The following is a 20,000-nucleotide window of genomic DNA, read 5'->3' as shown; positions in this document are numbered from 1 at the left end:
AGGGGTATTATCAGGTGCCTATGAACCCAGAAGACATCCCCAAGACCGCCATCACCACTCCGTTTGGCACATACACCTTCAATTACTCTTGTTTTGGCCTTCGTAATGCTGGGGCAACGTTTCAACGTCTCATGGATGGCATCTTAGGGGACCTCCCTTTCTGTGTATTTTATGTGGACGACATACTTATGTTCTCCTCCTCAAAAGAGGAACACCTCCGTCACCTGCGCATCGTGCTCGACTGCCTACAACAAAACGGCCTTGTAGTCCGGTACGACAAGTGTAACTTTGGCGCCAACGAAGTGTCGTTCTTAGGGCACCGTATCACTCCTGAAGGAGTCCATCCCCTCCCTGAGAAGGTAGCAGCCATTCAGAATTTCCCCACTCCCTCGACCGTCAAAGCTCTGCAGGAATTCTTAGGCATGATCAACTATTATCACCGTTTTCTGCCAGCCATTGCCGCCACTCTTGCTCCCCTCTACGCCTCCCTCAAGGGCAAGCCAAAGGACTTGAAGTGCGGTCCCCTTCAAGAAGCAGCCTTCTGCAATGCAAAGAAGGCCCTATCAACTGCTGCGGCTCTAACTTTTCCTATCCCACACGCCCCTCTCCTTCTCTCCACCGATGCCAGCGACATCGCTATTGGGGCAGTACTCGAGCAGGTGGTCAAAGGCTCGCCCCGCCCATTGGCCTTCTTCAGCAGAAAACTGTCTAAGGCAGAATCGGGTTATTCTACCTTAGAGCGAGAATTGCTGGCGGTGCACTTGGCTGTCCGTCACTTTTGCCATTTCTTAGAAGGTACGCCCTTCGTCATTCGCACAGACCACATGCCTCTGGTACACGCCTTCACACGACAGTCTGACGCCTGGTCCGCCCGTCAACGCCGACATCTCTCCGGTGTGGCTGAATACAATTGCACCCTCCAATACGTCCCTGGGAAAATGAATCCCGTTGCCGATGCCCTGTCAAGGAACACGTTGGCTGCCGTTCAACTGGGATTAGATTACAACGCCCTGGCTGAAGCCCAACGACAGGCTCCAGAGTATCAAGCATGTAGGACATCCTGCACGTCCCTCCTTTGGGAGGATTTTCCCCTCGAAGACTCCAACACCACCTTCCTCTGTGACGTCAGTACTGGTAGATCGCGACCTTGGATTCCTGCTCCCATGCGCCGACAGGTGTTTGATTTCATCCACGCCCTTTCACATCCCTCGTGCCGTTCTACTGCACAGCTGCTGAAGGCTAAGTTCATTTTGCACGGCATTTCTAAGGATGCTAAGGATTGAGTCCGTGCGTGTACTTCTTGCCAAACTTCCAAAGTACATCGACACACGGATTCAGGAGTGGGCACCTTTCCTCAACCTCAGCGTCGTTTCGCACACATTCACGTCGACGTTGTAGGCCCCCTACCCACATCACAAGGACATCGTTACCTGTTTACCGTCATCGACCGCTCCACTCGTTGGCCTGAAGCCATTCCCATGGAAACTGCAACGTCCGCCTCATGTACATCTGCCTTACTCTCTGGATGGATTTCAAGATTCGGTATCCCTGAGCATATTACTTCTGGCAGGGGAACCACTTTCACCTCTCAATTATGTTCGTCATTAGCGAATCTCCTGGGCATCACCCTACATCAGACAACGGCCTACAACCCCGCTGCCAATGGAATGGTTGAACGTTTTCATCGCACCCTCAAAGCAGCTTTGATGTCCCGCTGCAAGGATTGCAATTGGTTTACTCATCTTCCCCGGGTCCTCCTTAGACTAAAGACCACTCCTAAAGACGCCCTTGACGTCTCGGCAGCCAAAATGGTGTATGGCGACCCGTTGGTCGGCCCTGCCGAGTTTTTTCCTCCTACAACCTCCTCCGACGATCTCCAGCGCATAGGTCACGTCGTGGAAAAATTTACTCCGTGCCGCCAGACTTACAAGCCCCTAGCAAAGCATCACATACCAACGGACATGCACTATGTAACGCACGTCTTCCTGCCCAACGACACCAGCAAGCCACCACTAACGCCCCCTTACACGGGCCCTTTCCTCGTGATCCGACGCAATCAAAAAGCATTCCTCCTAAACATTTAGGGCAAAGAAGACTGGGTCTCCATTGATCGTCTAAAACCTGCTTATCTTCTGCCAGATGACCCGCCTACAGTTCGCCTCTTTAGATCAGGGCGCCCTATTTAACATGTAGAGTATGTCATTTTTAGGGGGTGGGGAGCCATGTACCAACCGTGTTTCATACAATTGTACATAATTCCTTTTGTATATATTATGCTTGTATCTTCGCTCCTCCCTCGCACTAAAACAAACATGAAAATTCGTGTCTGGTTTTTCCTCTGTAATATTGTCTGTCTTGTGAAATTGTTATGTCCTGTTGCCTTGAGGTTTTGTATATAAGGAGAGTGTTCCACAATAATATAACTCAGTCGTTTCCAATCTGCCTTTGAGTTCACACCCTTACTCGGTGCCGTCACAATATATATATATATATATATATATATATATATATATATATATATATATATATATATATATATATATATATATATATATATATATCTTTCCTCGTGATCCGACGCAGTCCGAAAGCATTCCTCCTAAACATTCGGGGCAAAGAAGACTGGGTCTCCATTGATCGTCTAAAACCTGCTTATCTTCTGCCAGATGACCCGCCTACAGTTCGCCTCTATAGAATTGGGCGCCATATTTAACATGTAGAGTATGTCATTTTTAGGGGGGGAGCCATGTACCAACCGTGTTTCATACAATTGTACATAATTCCTTTTGTATATATTATGCTTGTATCTTCGCTTCTCCCTCGCACTAAAACGAACATGAAAATTCCTGTCTAGTTTTTCCTCTGTAATATTGTCTGTCTTGTGAAATTGTTATGTCCTGTTGCCTTGAGGTTTTGTATATAAGGAGAGTGTTCCACAATAATATAAATCAGTCGTTTCCAATATGCTTTTGAGTTCACACCCTTACTCGTCGCCGTCACAATATATATATATATATATATATATATATATATATATATATATATATATATATATATATATATATATATATATATATATATATATATATATATATATATATATATATATATATATAAATGTATACATATATATATATATATATATATATATATATATATATATATATATATATATATATATATATATATATATATATATATATATATATATATATGTGTGTATAAACATATATATATATATATATATATATATATATATATATATATATATATATATATATATATATATATATATACATATATATATATATATATATATATATATATATATATATATATATATATATATATGTATATATATATATATATATATATATATATATAAAAGTATATATATAAATGTATATATATATATATATATATATATATATATATATATATATATATATATATATATATATATATACATATATATATATATATATATATATATATATATATATATAAGTATATATAAAAATGTATATATATATATATATATATATATATATATATATATATATATATATATATATATATATATATATATATATATATATATATATATATATATATATATATATATATATATATATATATATATACATATCAGTGACAGGGTATGAACATTTGTGTAGGGAGAGATAAGTTAATTCATCATAGATTTTCTTAGATATAGTTAACAATTTGGAAATAAATTTGAGTCTAATTTTGCTGTTATGCAATTGACTTTTTTAACTCATCCCGGATAGGTATTTTAAAAGATCAATGTTTCACAATCAAGTTTTCTACAGTTCAAGTATTTTTGTTCAATATGTATCTTGTTTGTCACTGAAGTAACTGAATCCATATAACACTTATAAGCGGAATGAAAACCTATAAAGTAATGAATTCTGTTCCTACTATAAACTTTTCAAGTGAAAATTGTTTTCCGTAATTTGTTCAACAATTCCAATTGCATTATGATGTGCATCCTCTTACTCAAAACTACATAAAACCTTTGATTTTACCCTTCATTATACTATGACCGCCAAACTTCCATATTTTCAGTGATCAATCCTCATCCTTTCACCAGTCTCCGGGGTTTCGCCTTATCTTTACAGCAAACATCAGATTGCCATATAATCTCAATAGAGCTAGATTTGAGATTTTTCAAGTCTTTTCCAATATTGGCTTTAGTTACTAATGTTTTCACAAGATTTTGAATATTAATTTGGTTGATAATACTAGATGACATATGTGCTGATTAGAGAAAAAAATAAACCCGATAAGTAGAAAAATTAACCCATGAGCACCGTTAGACATTTTTACATCTGGTGAATATAACTTTGTTCAGTGCCATTTAATGTAATTTGTGTCTGGTTAAAAAAAAAAATGATGAAAAAAAATTCAGCAGTTTTTCCCAATGTAGATGAAGAATTCAATGTCAGTCGATTATGATTCAGCAGAATGACCTACAGTTGATGTTGATGGACGATGAGCTGTGTCTCACAGATCTCAGCTGGGACAGCTGTGCAGATTATTTGTACAGTGTATATTTTATTGTCTCCCATATATCTGTCTTTTTTTTTCATCCTTCTTGGTTAAAGCTTTCAGTGCTTTCTTTTGAATAGTTTTACTATTCATTCAGAATAAAATCAAAAGGCCAAAGGGTGTTTGTGGTATTAGATAAAAAGTCAGATTTGGGGAAAAGTGCCTCATTGTTGGTGACCATTTGTGAGTAGAGTCATCAACAAGTTTAGATGCAGAGGAACATATATCTTGAAAGCAGGATTTCTTGCATATGACAAGAGTGTATAAAGGTGCCAAGACTTATTATGGAAGCGTAATGGGATATCAAGGAAATTGAAGTTGTGAGAAAGCTCATGTCAGATGAGGGAATAAAGAAAAAAAAGAGGTTATAAAGAAAGTACAGCAGAAGAAAGGAAACTAGGATAACGAAAAAAAAAATAAATAAAAATACTAATGAACAAGTGTAACAACAAAAAAGAAAAAACAAATAGACAGCAAAGGTGAAAAAAGATTCTAAAGGGAAAACTAGTACAAAAACACGATTATAGGTGAAAAAAAATACGGGAAAAGAAAAATTACATTATGAACAAGTTATTGACTCTGATGGTGAAAGTGATCGTGACAACCTGTGTGAGGTAGAAACAATGAATTATTATATATATGTTGAATACACAGCTGTCACAGTAAATAATGTAAACTAAGATCAATGTTCAGGACTGGATATATTGGAAAGGGATGAAGTAGAAGATAATGAAACAAATCCATACATTTCTACGGAATTTCTTTGGTTTGAGGAAATCCCACAGTACCAGGTTACATCGGCAATAAAGAAGTCAAGTATTAAAGGGTTGCTGTAGATTAGCCTCCATTTTCAATTACTCCTTCTATTATAACTGGAATGAACATCAAAGATGTCAATAATAGGTAGACCGAAGATGCAATACCACCACCAGAATATCTTTTCACTGCCACTCTGGGAACAGAGGGGCCTATTTCCTCCACAGAGCTGGTTCGAGGCTTTTGGGAAGTACTTTTTACTGAAAAATAACACAGACAAGTCGATTGACTTTCAGCCCCTCATGAATCCCTTCCAGGAAAGATGCCAGAGTTTGTATATTTGTATAAAAAGAATGTGTTGCTTGATTAAAGAATGTTGAAGTGGGAAAGCTGTCTCTTAATCAACGCAGTGTCTTAGCTTTTGCACTATGGTCTTCCACTGTCTTGGTCTAGAGTTCTGTTTCTTGAAGGCTTACTCATTCACACACACACAATATTCTATGTGTTTTTTTCTCTCTCTGACTTGATTTTCTTAAACTGTTGGGTAGGCTTACTAGAAGGTCAATGGATGCCTGGTGGTTTATTAAGAGGTTGGATTTTACTCATCTATTTCTTCATCTTCCTATATGTATTTATTAACAAAAGTATCGTTACTGCCCATCCTTCAGTTGAAGTGGCTATCCTGGAGAGTACTAAGCCTTGCAGTGCGTGTCGGCTCCGCCATTACTGAACCCTAAGCCTTGCAGTGCATGTCGCCTCCGCCATGTTTGAACCATTTATCCGGCATTTTGTCTCTAGTCTATGAGTTAGGACCCTTTTGCTGTTTTTAATTATAATTTTTTATAGAAATATTGAAAAAAATACAGGACTAATGCATCATTGACTTCACTATTATTGCCAAGTGTATTGCAATAGTTTAGGACTTGATGGCAATACCAGTAACATTATAGCTACCCCCAGACAGTATACAATTTTATAAGGCTCAGAAACTTTAGTCTCACAAATTAAGTACTCATATGAGCTACTTATTCAAGGTTTTACGAATTTTTAAAACAGGATGCCATCCCTAACCTAACGCATATGATGGTGTATATTAGGACTGAGTATCATGATTTTCCTATTTCCTGCAATGAATGGTGATATCATGAAATTTAGGTCATAACAATTTGTGACAGGCATGATAACTTATTTGTGTTTGATCAATTGGAGTCCAGACTTAGATGATTCTATTTTCAATGTCTTGCAACTACGAGAACTAAGATATAAGAGGATGATAGAAAGGCATATTTTGTGCTATGGTGATATCAATGTTAACCGAAGGAAATTGTTAAATTCGGTTTCTCCAATTGATTGCAATAGCCTAAGAGCTTTGGACTGTCCCTTTGAATCAGGGAGCACGCAATTCATGAGAGGCCACTCACAAAACTGGTAATTGCTTAGATTTGGTTTACATTAGTGTTATAGCAAACAAGGATGCCCCTTCAGTTCGAACGTGGGACAATGCCTTTATCTTGTTAATAATCATTAATGAAGAGCATGTCCCTGATGTGTCTTACTCTTTGAAGATATATATAAAATCTCAAATAGAATGAAATGGCATTTTAAGTAATTCTATAATTTGAATTAAGTCACAAATGTATAATTGAGCGTGGCCTGTTGTTCTTATGAATGAAAATCTGGTCAAAATAATGCATAGGCACATTCATACTTTTATGTTAAAATAGTGAATGGAAGACAAACCTTTGTTCAATGATGATTATTGATATGCAAATTTGAAAAAACCAGAATAAATACAGTTCATCCATAAAACCAACCCTTTCTGGTGTAACTCAGGAACATTAATGGTAGGGTACCCTCAAATTTGCATTCTTTGGAGCAGGCTTAACATTTCCTTCTTTATCGTAACATCTGGCTTTATTTTCCCATGTTTGTATATTTTTTAGGGAAATTCTTATTCATGTAAGAATTTTCAGTAGACGCTGAAGAGATGTACTCTATCATTTTGCAAGAGCGTAAAGTGCAATCATGACTTTTTTTTTATAATAACACCAGACAAATATGGTACAATATCTGAGCCTGATAGAAATAGTGTAAACAGTAAAGTGAAGATCACATATCAATTGCTAGGTTTTTTTTTTTCTCGACGGACCTTAGATAAGTAATCTCGAAACAAATTTGAAAGCAATACAGATTTTCATATTAACATTCCATGAAAAAGAACATAGCATTATTATAACATGTTTTCATTGTTTAGCGCAAATAGAGGAAGGAATCAAATATTTATAACTTTACACATTAATATTATATGATGATGTTCAAGAAACAACCAAATTTCTTGTTTTTGTTTACACCATAGAATCTTATATATATATATATATATATATATATATATATATATATATATATATATATATATATATATATATATATATATATATATATATATATATATATATATATATATATATATATATATATATATATACTTCTTTTCATTGCAGTTACTAATGTTATTTACTGTTGTTACTTAAAATGAGTAATCACCAAGGTAAATATTTGTTAACACTGTTTACAATCCATGAATCTTTAACTTTCCGTTCAAACCTATGCAACTTTTGAAATTTTATTTGAACATTTAGAAGTGGTTGTTATGAATTAGAAAATATTACTCTTCCTTGAAACAATCTCGGATTTTCAATCCTCTTAACAATATTATTCAAAATAATTTTTTTTTTCAGGGTTTAGAATTTTGACCTATTGGAATTTTGTTACAGTTTGAATGGAGTAACATAGATATGATGATCCTGATATAATGTTAATGAAAATATGACAATTTGGTCTAAATATTTATGATATTATTATTATTATTTTTTTTAGACATAGGAAAACAAAGAAACCATTCATAAAGTCGTTATTTTTTAGTTTAGAATAAGGAAATTTCGATTTTAGTGAGAATTAGAGCTCAAATTAGTTCATTCTTTTAACATCTATTTTAGACAAACTTTACTGAACATTATAAAACATTGGTATGTTCATATTCTATGGTGGTTGGTTCATCAGTAAACTTTAATAAGGTTTCTTTTCTCTCTGTATGTTTTCTTTATCGTAGATATCTTTATCATGTAATTTTTTTTCTTTATGATTTTTTTCGTAACCTTTTATAGAATCTTTGTATATTTCTTTAGCATTTCTTTAATTTATTTTATTGTTAATTTTCCTTATATCTTTGATCTATTTACTCTTCTTTCAACATTATATGTTGACATCCTTCTCTTTAGCATTGATTTTACAGACGATAAACGTTCTATTTTTCGTTCAATTATGCAGATTTCATGATTCACAATATCATTTGCACCTATCATGTACATTATAGTGGTGGCCCTTCTGTAAATATTTTGAGCCTTCTCCTCAGTAAAAGTCTTTCTCTTTTCTAAAGCTGATTATAATTTTTAAAAACTCTGGTGTTATAAGTAACGATCACTTTATTGACATAGTATTCTTTGAAATATCTATAAAAAGAAAACTCACAAATCTCTTTTCATATAAATATATTTTTGGGCTCAAGCCATGTCGTCCTGGTGGAAGTTCCTATAGGGTAGCTTCCTAGGGTATATTACAACTACGGCGATATTCCCAGAGAATTTACCTTAAGGTACCCAGAATTCTAACTCCTGGAGCAAATATCCCTAATGAAAGGGATATCGCGACATATCAGAGGACGTATTCTTGACACGCCACATGGCAATCTGCACCCCAAGCAGAGATAACACATCGAGGGGTCAATTGGCAAGAAACGAAAACGGGAAAGAAAAAGGGGGAGCCGCTCCCAAGGCTCCCTCTTCTCCAGTTTCGTAAGCGTGCCAGGCGCCAATCCTGGCACCATCTGTATTCCTTTTTGCGTAGCTTAACAACTCGGTGTTTTTTCCTGTGTTTCTCGCAAATCTTGGAAATATTCAGCTTTTCATGGCTTCTCCAACTTCGTCGGCCTCTGATAAGTTGAGTACAATTTCTTTTATGTATAAATGTAGGCTCTTGGTAAATTTTTAAGTGATTAATAGGATTAATCTTTGTTACAAGAGCCGTTTTAGTTAGCCAGAGCAACATTCCCGGTTGTTTTGCTTTAATAAATTTTAGCTATTTAGCGTTACATAGGATTTCCTTTCGTGCTTTAGTATTATTTTGGCGAAGTATTCGCCAACTCTGGCCTACGCTAGGCCATGTAGCCTAGTCGTTTGGTCCTAGTACTTCCTGCATGATTTTGGTTTTCCGAGTGTATTAAAATTTTATTGAAGCTTTAGGCTGTTTTTTATACATTTAAGATTATGTTGAATATTTCCAAGATAGTATACGAGTGAGTTTCGGTGATTTAGGTAATCGATTCTCTTGGTGCCTAAGCTAAGTTGCTTATGGACCCTTAGTATACTTTTTCATAATCCCCGGTTGCTTTCTTTTCTTCGGAGAAGGTATGCAATCCCTTTCCCTCTGTTTAAGCCTTGGGCTTATCCCTAAGTGGTTTATCTGAATTTACTTTCGATAAAACTATACTGGGGTGTTACTGTACCTCCCTGTTCCAGTAAGTCTGGTTTCAGAGAGGGACAGAACAACAGAGTTTTTTAGTCTGAGTCTGTGTTTGTCTGGCTTGGGGTAGAGTCTCCTTCGCTGACCTGACACAGAAATAGGAGGCTTAGCCTTCTTAGGTAACTACCGAAGGTTTCTGTACGAGTGATTCCTTCTTTTGTGATCTAGCAGACAAGTCTCTGTTGCTGTTCTCGGTGGGAGGATAAGATCCTTTCCCTGGGAGTAGCAACACCTTCCTTGCTTTGGTTCTTTGGGAGCTGGCAAGTATTGCTGGCCTCCCTCCTTGGATCTCCCTTAGGCTAAGATGAGTTTTCTTGGCTGCGGGTGATCCTTCACTAAAGCAAGGTTGGTAGGACCCTCTTTTGTTCCTTCCCCCTCTATCTCCGCAATGGCCTAGCCATTACAGTACTGTACGTCATTCTACATCTGGACCTAGGATAGGTTAGGATGTGGAATTGACTCAGTCCCTTGCCGGCCGGCAGAGTCTGCCGGGCGGCAAGGGTCTTCTGCTTTGAGTGCTGCCCGGACCTCCCTTGGTCCCTCATCCATGCCTGCCTGTAGAGCCAGACGGCATTGGTCAGGAAGCCTGAATTAGATTCTCCTCTTCCTTATATGCACTCTTTCGGATTGCCGGGCTTGGAGGTATTTTACGCTCTTATCCCGGCATCCATTCTGTTTTCTTCTAGTGCTGTACTTGACCCGGCTGCCAGCCTATGAGGCTGGCAGCCAGGCAGGCGTAGTGCTCTGGTTCTATTGCTGCTGGCTGGCATCGGTTGTTTACCTTTGCCGGCCGGCTAATGTCAGCCCTTGCCTGCCGGTCGCTAGGAGCAGTGGACGGCAGCCGGGTGCTACCTTGTGTAGCCGACATTGGCTGTTGCCGGCCGACAGTTACTGCCGGCCTCACATGCATTTGAACCAGCGTTCTGCCGCCTTATAGCTGTTAAGTAGAATACTTTAAAGCTAGTTATGGTGTGTTGCCGGCCGGCACATAACCTTCTATACTGTATCAGTATTCTTCAGTATAAAATATACTGTAAGAAAAAAACTATAGTATAAGTTTTGGTACAGCACTGTGTGTTCTAACACTTTTGTGTTGTCTTGCACAGCCCTTAGGTGTTGCCTTACAGATAAGAAAGTGAGTTCTTTCTTGTCTATTATCAAGGATTTTAAAATCATTGCTTAGATGTGAGCTACACCTGTTTCCTCTGGAAACTTTTCATTGGTTATTCTAGAAGAGATTAACTATACGATTTTATTATCTGGAAGGCTGCAACAATTGGTTGTAAAGGAAACACAAGTGTGTGTCTTTCCTTTCTGATTTGTTATGTTAACTGTGCATATCCAGTGACACGTAGTTCACTTGATACTCATGGAAATTTCTTCTCTTTACAGGAGGACCCTCCGAAGTGCGGAAGTGTTTTCTGCAACGTCCGCAGTAAGAACCTCTGCGGACATGAGTTTTGTAGTTTGTAGGAAGCATGCAGCATGCGCTGTCTCCAAGGGTGATCTCCAGTATTGGGACCCTCAGGTATGTACCGTGTGCACTAACCTGATTACTGAGGCCTTTGATTCCCCTAGGACGGTGGAATCAAGGGATATAGCAAGGGAGAAGCTTCGTACCTGGGTAAGGGGCTTCCAGAAGAACACCTGTGGACCTTATCTTCCAAGTGAGAAGATGAGGGCGTATCTTTTCCCTAGGGCATCAGCTGATGCAGTGATTCCCCAGCCTCAAGAGGAGATGCCCCAAGTTCAGATCCAGGTGGATGCTAAAGTCGCGGTTGCTTTGCAAGACATCCAGTTGGATGACAGGATGTCTGACATGGACGAGCGTCTGGAGGAAGACCTCCTGGCAGGAGGCCAAGATGAAGTTCAAGCCCCAGACATTGTAGAGGAAGAGGCCGACGAGGTGTCGGCTACTCCGGTTCAGATCCCGGAGCCTATTCCCTCAACATCGTCCGCTCTCCCAGTACAGCTGGGACAGGCCCTCTCCTCCATTGTTGGAATGATCCAACAAATGCAGAAGGAGAATCAGAAGAAGGCGGCTGCAATGGAACTGCAGATGCAGAGGCTTGCAGCATCACATGGGCCCCAGAAAAGGCTCAATGTGAAAGACCTTCCCTTGTGCTCAGATATTAACCCGTGGAGGTATGCTGAGCACATGCCGATGACGACTGGAAAGATCGTCATCTCGGATAAGTTGGGTTCAGTTCCCCTAGAAGAGGTGGAATTCTGGCCCAGCAAGGGGTCATATACGGACTGTTATGTCCGGCTGAGGAAGGAACCAGCTTCAAAGGAGGAGACAGAGCCGAAGGAGGTCATAGTGATGGTGTGGCGGGATGTTAAAAAAAACAAGCCCCACACCCTGAATCACACCTACTGACAATGGTCCCACAACACAAACTTTCCCCTTACTTTATCAACTGGACTCTTGGACAAAAGGACAAACAAAACAAAACATACCCTTATAACTATATTTCCTAACACTAAAACCAAACACTTAATACTAAAAATCACCAACCATATTCCATAACCAAAAAATAATCACAACTCAGTAATACAATCTTAACTTAACACATAATAAACATTAATTAGAAAAAAACTTCTGCAATCAAATAAACCCTAACAAAACTTAAAAGCTAAAATATACCACAACCACAAACATAAACAGAAATATTTTATATATTTCTGAGTGGACACCTTCGTCCACACAAGGGCCAACAGTCTTTTAAAGGCAACTACCACAGCTTTGTGGTCAACAATCCACTGTGTGGCAAATTGCCACCACTGCCTCCCTAATTGGGGTCCTGGATGTCATCATCATCATCATCATCCGAAAATTCCTTCTTACAGCCAAGTCGTTACCAATTAAATCCAAATCTAAAATAGCAGTCAGTTCCAAGTCCCTTATAACAAGCCAGGTCATCAATCAATGTTCAAAATATCTCTCTCAAAGGAGGAATCGCAGCCTGCCAAAATAAAAAAGAAAAACACTTACGAACACTTCTAGCTAACTGAACTATCGCACTATAATCAAAGATAAATAATAAATTGTTCCTATCATTCACAATCACGACAAGCAAAGATAAACAAAACTGTACTTACTTTGAAAATCAAAAAACACTTCCACGCTGGTCGAAAAATATATATATAATCCAGCTCTCACACAACTGCCTTATGCTGCAGTCAAATAAAAAAAGCATTCGCTCCGAAACATTCACCACTGTCGTAACCTAACTAAAAAATGTAAACAAACAATCTCATTTGTACCAACAGTCTTTCTCACCACCAACGATCATTCTCTAACTACCACTTGCTCTTCGGCGCGCACCGCAGACACACAAACACACAAACACACACACAAACACACACACACTCTTGCGCGATCTAGCAAAACTAAAGCAAATGAAATTCTCTCTCTCTCTCTCTCTCTCTCTCTCTCTCTCTCTCTCTCTCTCTCTCTCTCTCTCTCTCTCTCTGGATTTGGCAAAAACAAAAAATAAAAATAAAGTAAAAATAAATCCTCCACATTCCTCCCCCCTTACTTTGCCAAATCCTTCTCACACAACACTTACATTATTTTTCATAACCCAGTCGCAGTCGGGAACGGGACCTCTACTCCGAGTAACTGGGCCTCCATATACTCTCTCATTCACTTCTTCCTTATCACAATCATTCGCTACATTAACACTATTCCTATCTAAATCCCTATCATCTAATATATCATGTACAATCATATCTACCTCGTTCTCATCTGGCCCTATTATTACACTCATTTCTGTAAACAGTTCCTCCATTTCATCAAAAACATTCTCAACTTTAGCAAAAGATTCATTCATGCTACTTACCATTCTCCTGTCTCTCATTCTTGCGTTATTAATTTTTCTTTTACATCATCTAACGAAAAGCCACACACACTATAAGTATCATTCATACTCAGCCACGTTTCATCTGTATTAATACATTTATCCTCCACACTCACACCCTTGTCATACTTATTCGTATTCATACCTATAAATTTCCCTTGCACTTTCTCCTCACTTAAAACTTTCAAACGCCTCTTTTTCCTATATTCAACTAACACCAATTGTTTATTTTCCAGCCCTAATTTCTCATGCATACTGGATTCATACTTGCTCATTTCCAACCAATTACTCATCCCATTCTCACAAACATTAATCCTATTCCTTCCACACACACAGGAGGACTCACCCAGCTGAACCCTCTTACACTCTAGTTTCCCGAACATCCTGGCTGATTTACTCCCTTCTTCCTACATACCCTAGCTACATGCCCATCTACACCACATTCAGTACACTTACCCCGCGGCTCCTTGCACATTCTAGCATAATGACCATCCTTACCACAATTACCACAAATCACATTCATACGATTACTACGACATCCACTTGCCACATGCCCAATCATACCACACCGAAAACACTTAACCTCTTTCTCTTTCTTGCACTCACTAATTCTATGCCCTACCTCACCACATCCAAAACAAGCACCTAGAGCCCATCTACATTCATTCTTCTTATGACCTTCCTTTCCACACCTATAACACTTTTCATTACGGACACGGCTATCTGACCTACCTTGCGGCGCACTAGCACTCCTATCCCTCCAAACCTGATTCCCTTGCCTAAACCCTTCATTTGTCCTTACAGGTATTCCCACATTACTCGCCCTAACACTCCTATCTACTACACTATCAGCTACCCTAATCGGTCCTCTTATAACAGCATCTCTAAAACTAACAAATTCTGGCACACTTTCCTCCATTCTAGTTCTTACACTCACAGATTTACTTTCTTTCATACACCTATCCAACTCGTAATCCTCAACTATCTCTAAAATATCATCCCATGTCAATCTTTCTTTCGTCCACCTCATTTTCTCCTTCCGTTTCAAATTAATAAATTCACACACATTCTCAGGTACTGTTGCCAAAAACTTCCTCATTAACTCCTTATTCTCATTTATACCTTCATCCTCATACTTCTTCCTAGCTAAAGTTTCCAACCTACATACGTACATTGATATCGCTTCTCCTGCATTCATCCGTGCTTCATCAAAATCATTCTTACGCTTATACTTAACACTCCCTTTCATACGTTTTACCTGCTCAATTATTCTCTGTTTCACACTTTCATAATCAACGTCCCCTACACTCATTATCACTCCATACATCGTCAACAAATACCCAGTCAAATATTCTCCTAACTCCCTAGCCCAAACTCTTTTACTATCACCATACTTATCCTGACAATACCTCTCATACTCCTTGAAAAAATCATATACGTCCCTACTGCTATGCTCATTGAACCTTTCACACCGAGGTACCTCTCTCATAAACACAGTCTTACACACATCACGTTCATTCTCACTTCTATCATCACTGTCTACTCCCTTGTTACCTTCTTCCTCATTTGAATACAATGAATCCACTTCCACACTTAAATTCCTATCCTTAACCATTCCTTTCTTACCCTTTTTCTTACTTATCACTTTCACCCATTCACGATCGTCCTTGCTATCAGCCTGATACTTTTTCTTCCCTTTCTTCACATCACTTTTACCTTTCCTTTCATCTTTCCTCTCACCTTTCTGTTCATCCTTACTATGCCTAATTCCCTTATTTTCAATATCACCATCACTATTACTACTATCACTATCACTTCCTTTCCCATTATCACCTACCTTAACCTTCTCTTCCACTACCAACCCATTACCCGAAGCTGAGGACACTCCTCCGACTGCACCTTCACCCATTATAGTTTTCATCATCCCCATGACTTGCCCCATCATATCTTCCATTCGTTTCTCTATTCGTTCTTCATTCTCTCGCATCCTCATCTCAACACATTCTTCCACTCTCTCTACTGTCCCCTTTAACTCCCTAAGCTCCTTCTGCATCGCCGCATTCTCCCAGTTCAACCTCTCATTCTCTATTAGCAACCTCTCCTCACGCTCCTTACTCAGCCGCAATTCCTCCTCTAAAGCCTTTAATTTACCTTCCATTTTTCATCAACCTTATATCTAAATTCTGTCCTTCGTCCAACAGTCCGGCTTCCTATCCCACCTCGGCAGTCCCTGTTCGGGCGCCAAAATAATGTGGCGGGATGTTAAAAAAAACAAGCCCCACACCCTGAATCACACCTACTGACAATGGTCCCACAACACAAACTTTCCCCTTACTTTATCAACTGGACTCTTGGACAAAAGGACAAACAAAACAAAACATACCCTTATAACTATATTTCCTAACACTAAAACCAAACACTTAATACTAAAAATCACCAACCATATTCCATAACCAAAAAATAATCACAACTCAGTAATACAATCTTAACTTAACACATAATAAACATTAATTAGAAAAAAACTTCTGCAATCAAATAAACCCTAACAAAACTTAAAAGCTAAAATATACCACAACCACAAACATAAACAGAAATATTTTATATATTTCTGAGTGGACACCTTCGTCCACACAAGGGCCAACAGTCTTTTAAAGGCAACTACCACAGCTTTGTGGTCAACAATCCACTGTGTGGCAAATTGCCACCACTGCCTCCCTAATTGGGGTCCTGGATGTCATCATCATCATCATCATCCGAAAATTCCTTCTTACAGCCAAGTCGTTACCAATTAAATCCAAATCTAAAATAGCAGTCAGTTCCAAGTCCCTTATAACAAGCCAGGTCATCAATCAATGTTCAAAATATCTCTCTCAAAGGAGGAATCGCAGCCTGCCAAAATAAAAAAGAAAAACACTTACGAACACTTCTAGCTAACTGAACTATCGCACTATAATCAAAGATAAATAATAAATTGTTCCTATCATTCACAATCACGACAAGCAAAGATAAACAAAACTGTACTTACTTTGAAAATCAAAAAACACTTCCACGCTGGTCGAAAAATATATATATAATCCAGCTCTCACACAACTGCCTTATGCTGCAGTCAAATAAAAAAAGCATTCGCTCCGAAACATTCACCACTGTCGTAACCTAACTAAAAAATGTAAACAAACAATCTCATTTGTACCAACAGTCTTTCTCACCACCAACGATCATTCTCTAACTACCACTTGCTCTTCGGCGCGCACCGCAGACACACAAACACACAAACACACACACAAACACACACACACACTCTTGCGCGATCTAGCAAAACTAAAGCAAATGAAATTCTCTCTCTCTCTCTCTCTCTCTCTCTCTCTCTCTCTCTCTCTCTCTCTCTCTCTCTCTCTCTCTCTCTGGATTTGGCAAAAACAAAAAATAAAAATAAAGTAAAAATAAATCCTCCACAATGGACCATGCTAAGGCTCAAGCTTTGCTTTCATCCTCGATGAAAGAGAGGGGCTTCACGAACTCAAAGGTAGCTGCATTGAGTAAGAAGCTCCCTTCCTTTGTGTCCTCTCCTGCTAGAGCCTTCCCCTTTTTACAGAAAGGGTTTGCGGCTGTACTAAAAGCAGTCGAGGCCGGCAAGCCTTGCCCCTCCCTGGAGGAGTTTAAACCCTTGTCGCTGGCCCTGCCTATGGACCACAAAGACTGGAAGGATGTCCATCTTACCTTCTCAGTTGGGAAGTTGGAGGCTGATATTGCCGGACGTCAGTTCGGCGAGGACCTCCCTAAGCTGTCGGACTTTCTTTTGCGGAGACGATGGCAAGTGACCCCAAGGTCCATGAAATGTTCATGGTAGTGGCCAAGACTCATCTGGCCACAGTGACGAAGGATCTTTATAGCTTCGTCAGGGCGAAGAGAGCTTGTAGGGAGTTCGTGTTCACCTCGGCTACGGTGAGACACGAGCCAACGAAACTAATCTCCTCCAATATTAGGGGCAAAGACCTTTGCCCTAGCGAATTGGTCAAAGAAGATGTTGATAAGGCCGCCACGGAGAATAGAAACCATCTCCAGAAGTGGGGCCTGGCTATCAAAAGAAAGTCTTCCCCAGATGAGGGTCCTCAACCAAAGAGGAAGACTATGAGGACTAGGCTACCGTCTCGGCAAGCCAAGCCTCTTAAACAGCAACAGCAACTGCAATTGCCAATGCCTTCAGTGCCCCAGATGGTGGCACAAACCCCGACCACATTCCGGTGGGTACCCCAGGCCGTGTCAACACAGTCCACGGCATTCACCCCGACGTTCGAAGGGCAGTCTACTTCCTTTCGAGCAAAGCCTAGAGGAGCAGCCAGAGGCTCGTCTAGGCGCCCCTCAAGGGGAAGGGGATTCAGGGGTGGTCGCGGTCAGGGAGGCAAGACCTCAGGACGGCAGTCCAAGTGAGATGATGCCGGTAGGAGGGAGACTTCAGAATTTTCGGGATCGGTGGACCTTCGATCCCTGGGCCCACAGCCTACTCAAGAACGGACTGGGCTGGAGCTGGTACAGCACTCCAACCCCGTGCCCTCGGTTTTTCCAACACTACACCCCCGTTCTGGAGGAGTACGTTCAAGAACTGTTGGAGAAAAAAGTGATCCGAAGGGTTAAGTCCATCAAATTCCAAGGGAGGCTGTTTTGTGTTCCCAAGAAACACTCGGAAAAGCTCAGAGTCATTCTGGACTTGTCGCCACTCAACAAGTTCATTGTGAATTGCAAGTTCAAGATGCTAACACTGCAACACATAAGGACCTTACTGCCCAAGATTGCATATTCCGTCTCTATAGACTTGTCATACGCCTATTGGCACGTTCCAATCAACCGTCGACTCTCCCCCTACCTAGGGTTCAGAGCCATGCCATTTGGGCTAAATATAGCTCCAAGGATTTTCACGAAGCTTTCGAGCGTAGCTCTCAAACAATTACGCCTAAAGTGAATTCAGGTAGTAGCCTACCTGGACGACTGGCTGGTGTGGGCAGCATCCGAGCCAGAATGCTTGCAAGCTTCTAGTCAAGTGATCCAGTTCCTAGAGTATCTAGGCTTCAAGACCAACAGAAAAAAGTCTCGACTTTCTTCATCTCAAAAGTTCCAGTGGCTGGGAATCCACTGGGACCTAATGTCACACCGTTTCTCCATCCCGGTGAAGAAAAGGAAGGAGATAGCGGGTTCTGTCAAGAGACTTCTAGATTCCGAAAGGATATCAAGACGCGAACAGGAGAGGGTACTGGGCTCTCTCCTGTTTGCTTCGGTGACAGACCCAGTGCTAAGAGCACAGCGGAAGGATGCAACCGGAGTTTGGAGACGTTATGCATCAAACGCGCGAAGAGATCTGAGAAGACCAGTTCCGCTTCGGCTACGTACTCTTCTCAGGCCTTGGTCCCAAGTCAGACATCTAAAGAAGTCGGTTCTTCATCAGCCACCTCCCCCGTCGGTGACGATTCACTCAGACGCCTCGAAGGAGGGATGGGGAGGTCACTCTCATCGGAAAAAAGTCCAGGGGACTTGGTCCAACCTATTCGAGACCTTTCACATAAACTTTTTAAAAGCTATGGCAGTGCTCCTTACCTTAAAAAAAGTCTCCCCGCGTCACTCGATTCACATAAGGTTGGTGATGGACAGCGAGGTAGTTGTGAGATGCTTGAATTGACAAGGATCGAGGTCACCACCTTTCAACCAGGTGATGTTGGCCATCTTCCGATTGGCGGAAAAGAAGAAGTGGTACCTGTCGGCAGGTCAACTTCAAGGAGTCCGCAATGTGACAGCGGACGGTCTATTGAGGTTCACACCAATAGAGTCGGAATGGTCCTTAGACGCAGGATCATTCTCCTTCATTCTGAATCAAGTCCTAGAACTGCAGATAGACCTATTTGCGACGAAAGACAACAAGAAGTTGCCCCTGTACGTGTCCCCGTACGAGGACCCCTTAGCGGAAGCAGTGGACGCGATGTCCCTCAACTGGAACAGATGGTCCAGGATTTATCTGTTCCCTCCTCAAAACCTTCTGTTGAGGGTCCTCAACAAACTGAGATCCTTCTAGGGGGTAGCGGCAATAGTGGCCCACAAGTGGTCGAACAGCGTGTGGTTCCCCCTGGCATTGGAACTACGGTTGAAGTTTGTAACGCTACCAGATCCAGTTCTGACCCAGCGAGTCCAGAAGTCAACTGTCTGCGCTTCATTACAGAAAACCCGGACCCTGCAGCTCATGATTTT

At 40.2% G+C, this 20,000-nt stretch overlaps 1 protein-coding gene across 1 annotated transcript; it reads right to left on the bottom strand.

The window, feature by feature from the left end:
- Window positions 1-13,352: 13,352 nt before the first annotated feature.
- LOC137620127 (uncharacterized) lies at window positions 13,353-17,049 on the bottom strand. Its single transcript, XM_068350392.1, has 2 exons — window positions 16,795-17,049; window positions 13,353-16,658 (listed from the first exon to the last, which is right to left on the bottom strand). The coding sequence occupies exon 2, from the start codon at window positions 15,925-15,927 to the stop codon at window positions 14,137-14,139; it is 1,791 nt and encodes a 596-aa protein (XP_068206493.1). The 5' UTR covers window positions 15,928-16,658; window positions 16,795-17,049; the 3' UTR covers window positions 13,353-14,136.
- Window positions 17,050-20,000: the final 2,951 nt, after the last annotated feature.

This window comes from Palaemon carinicauda, chromosome 26 (assembly GCF_036898095.1).
Source record: "Palaemon carinicauda isolate YSFRI2023 chromosome 26, ASM3689809v2, whole genome shotgun sequence".
Taxonomy (NCBI): Eukaryota; Metazoa; Arthropoda; class Malacostraca; order Decapoda; family Palaemonidae; genus Palaemon; species Palaemon carinicauda.
Note: the sequence above shows the minus strand (reverse complement) of the source record. Positions and strands in the feature narration are given on the sequence as shown.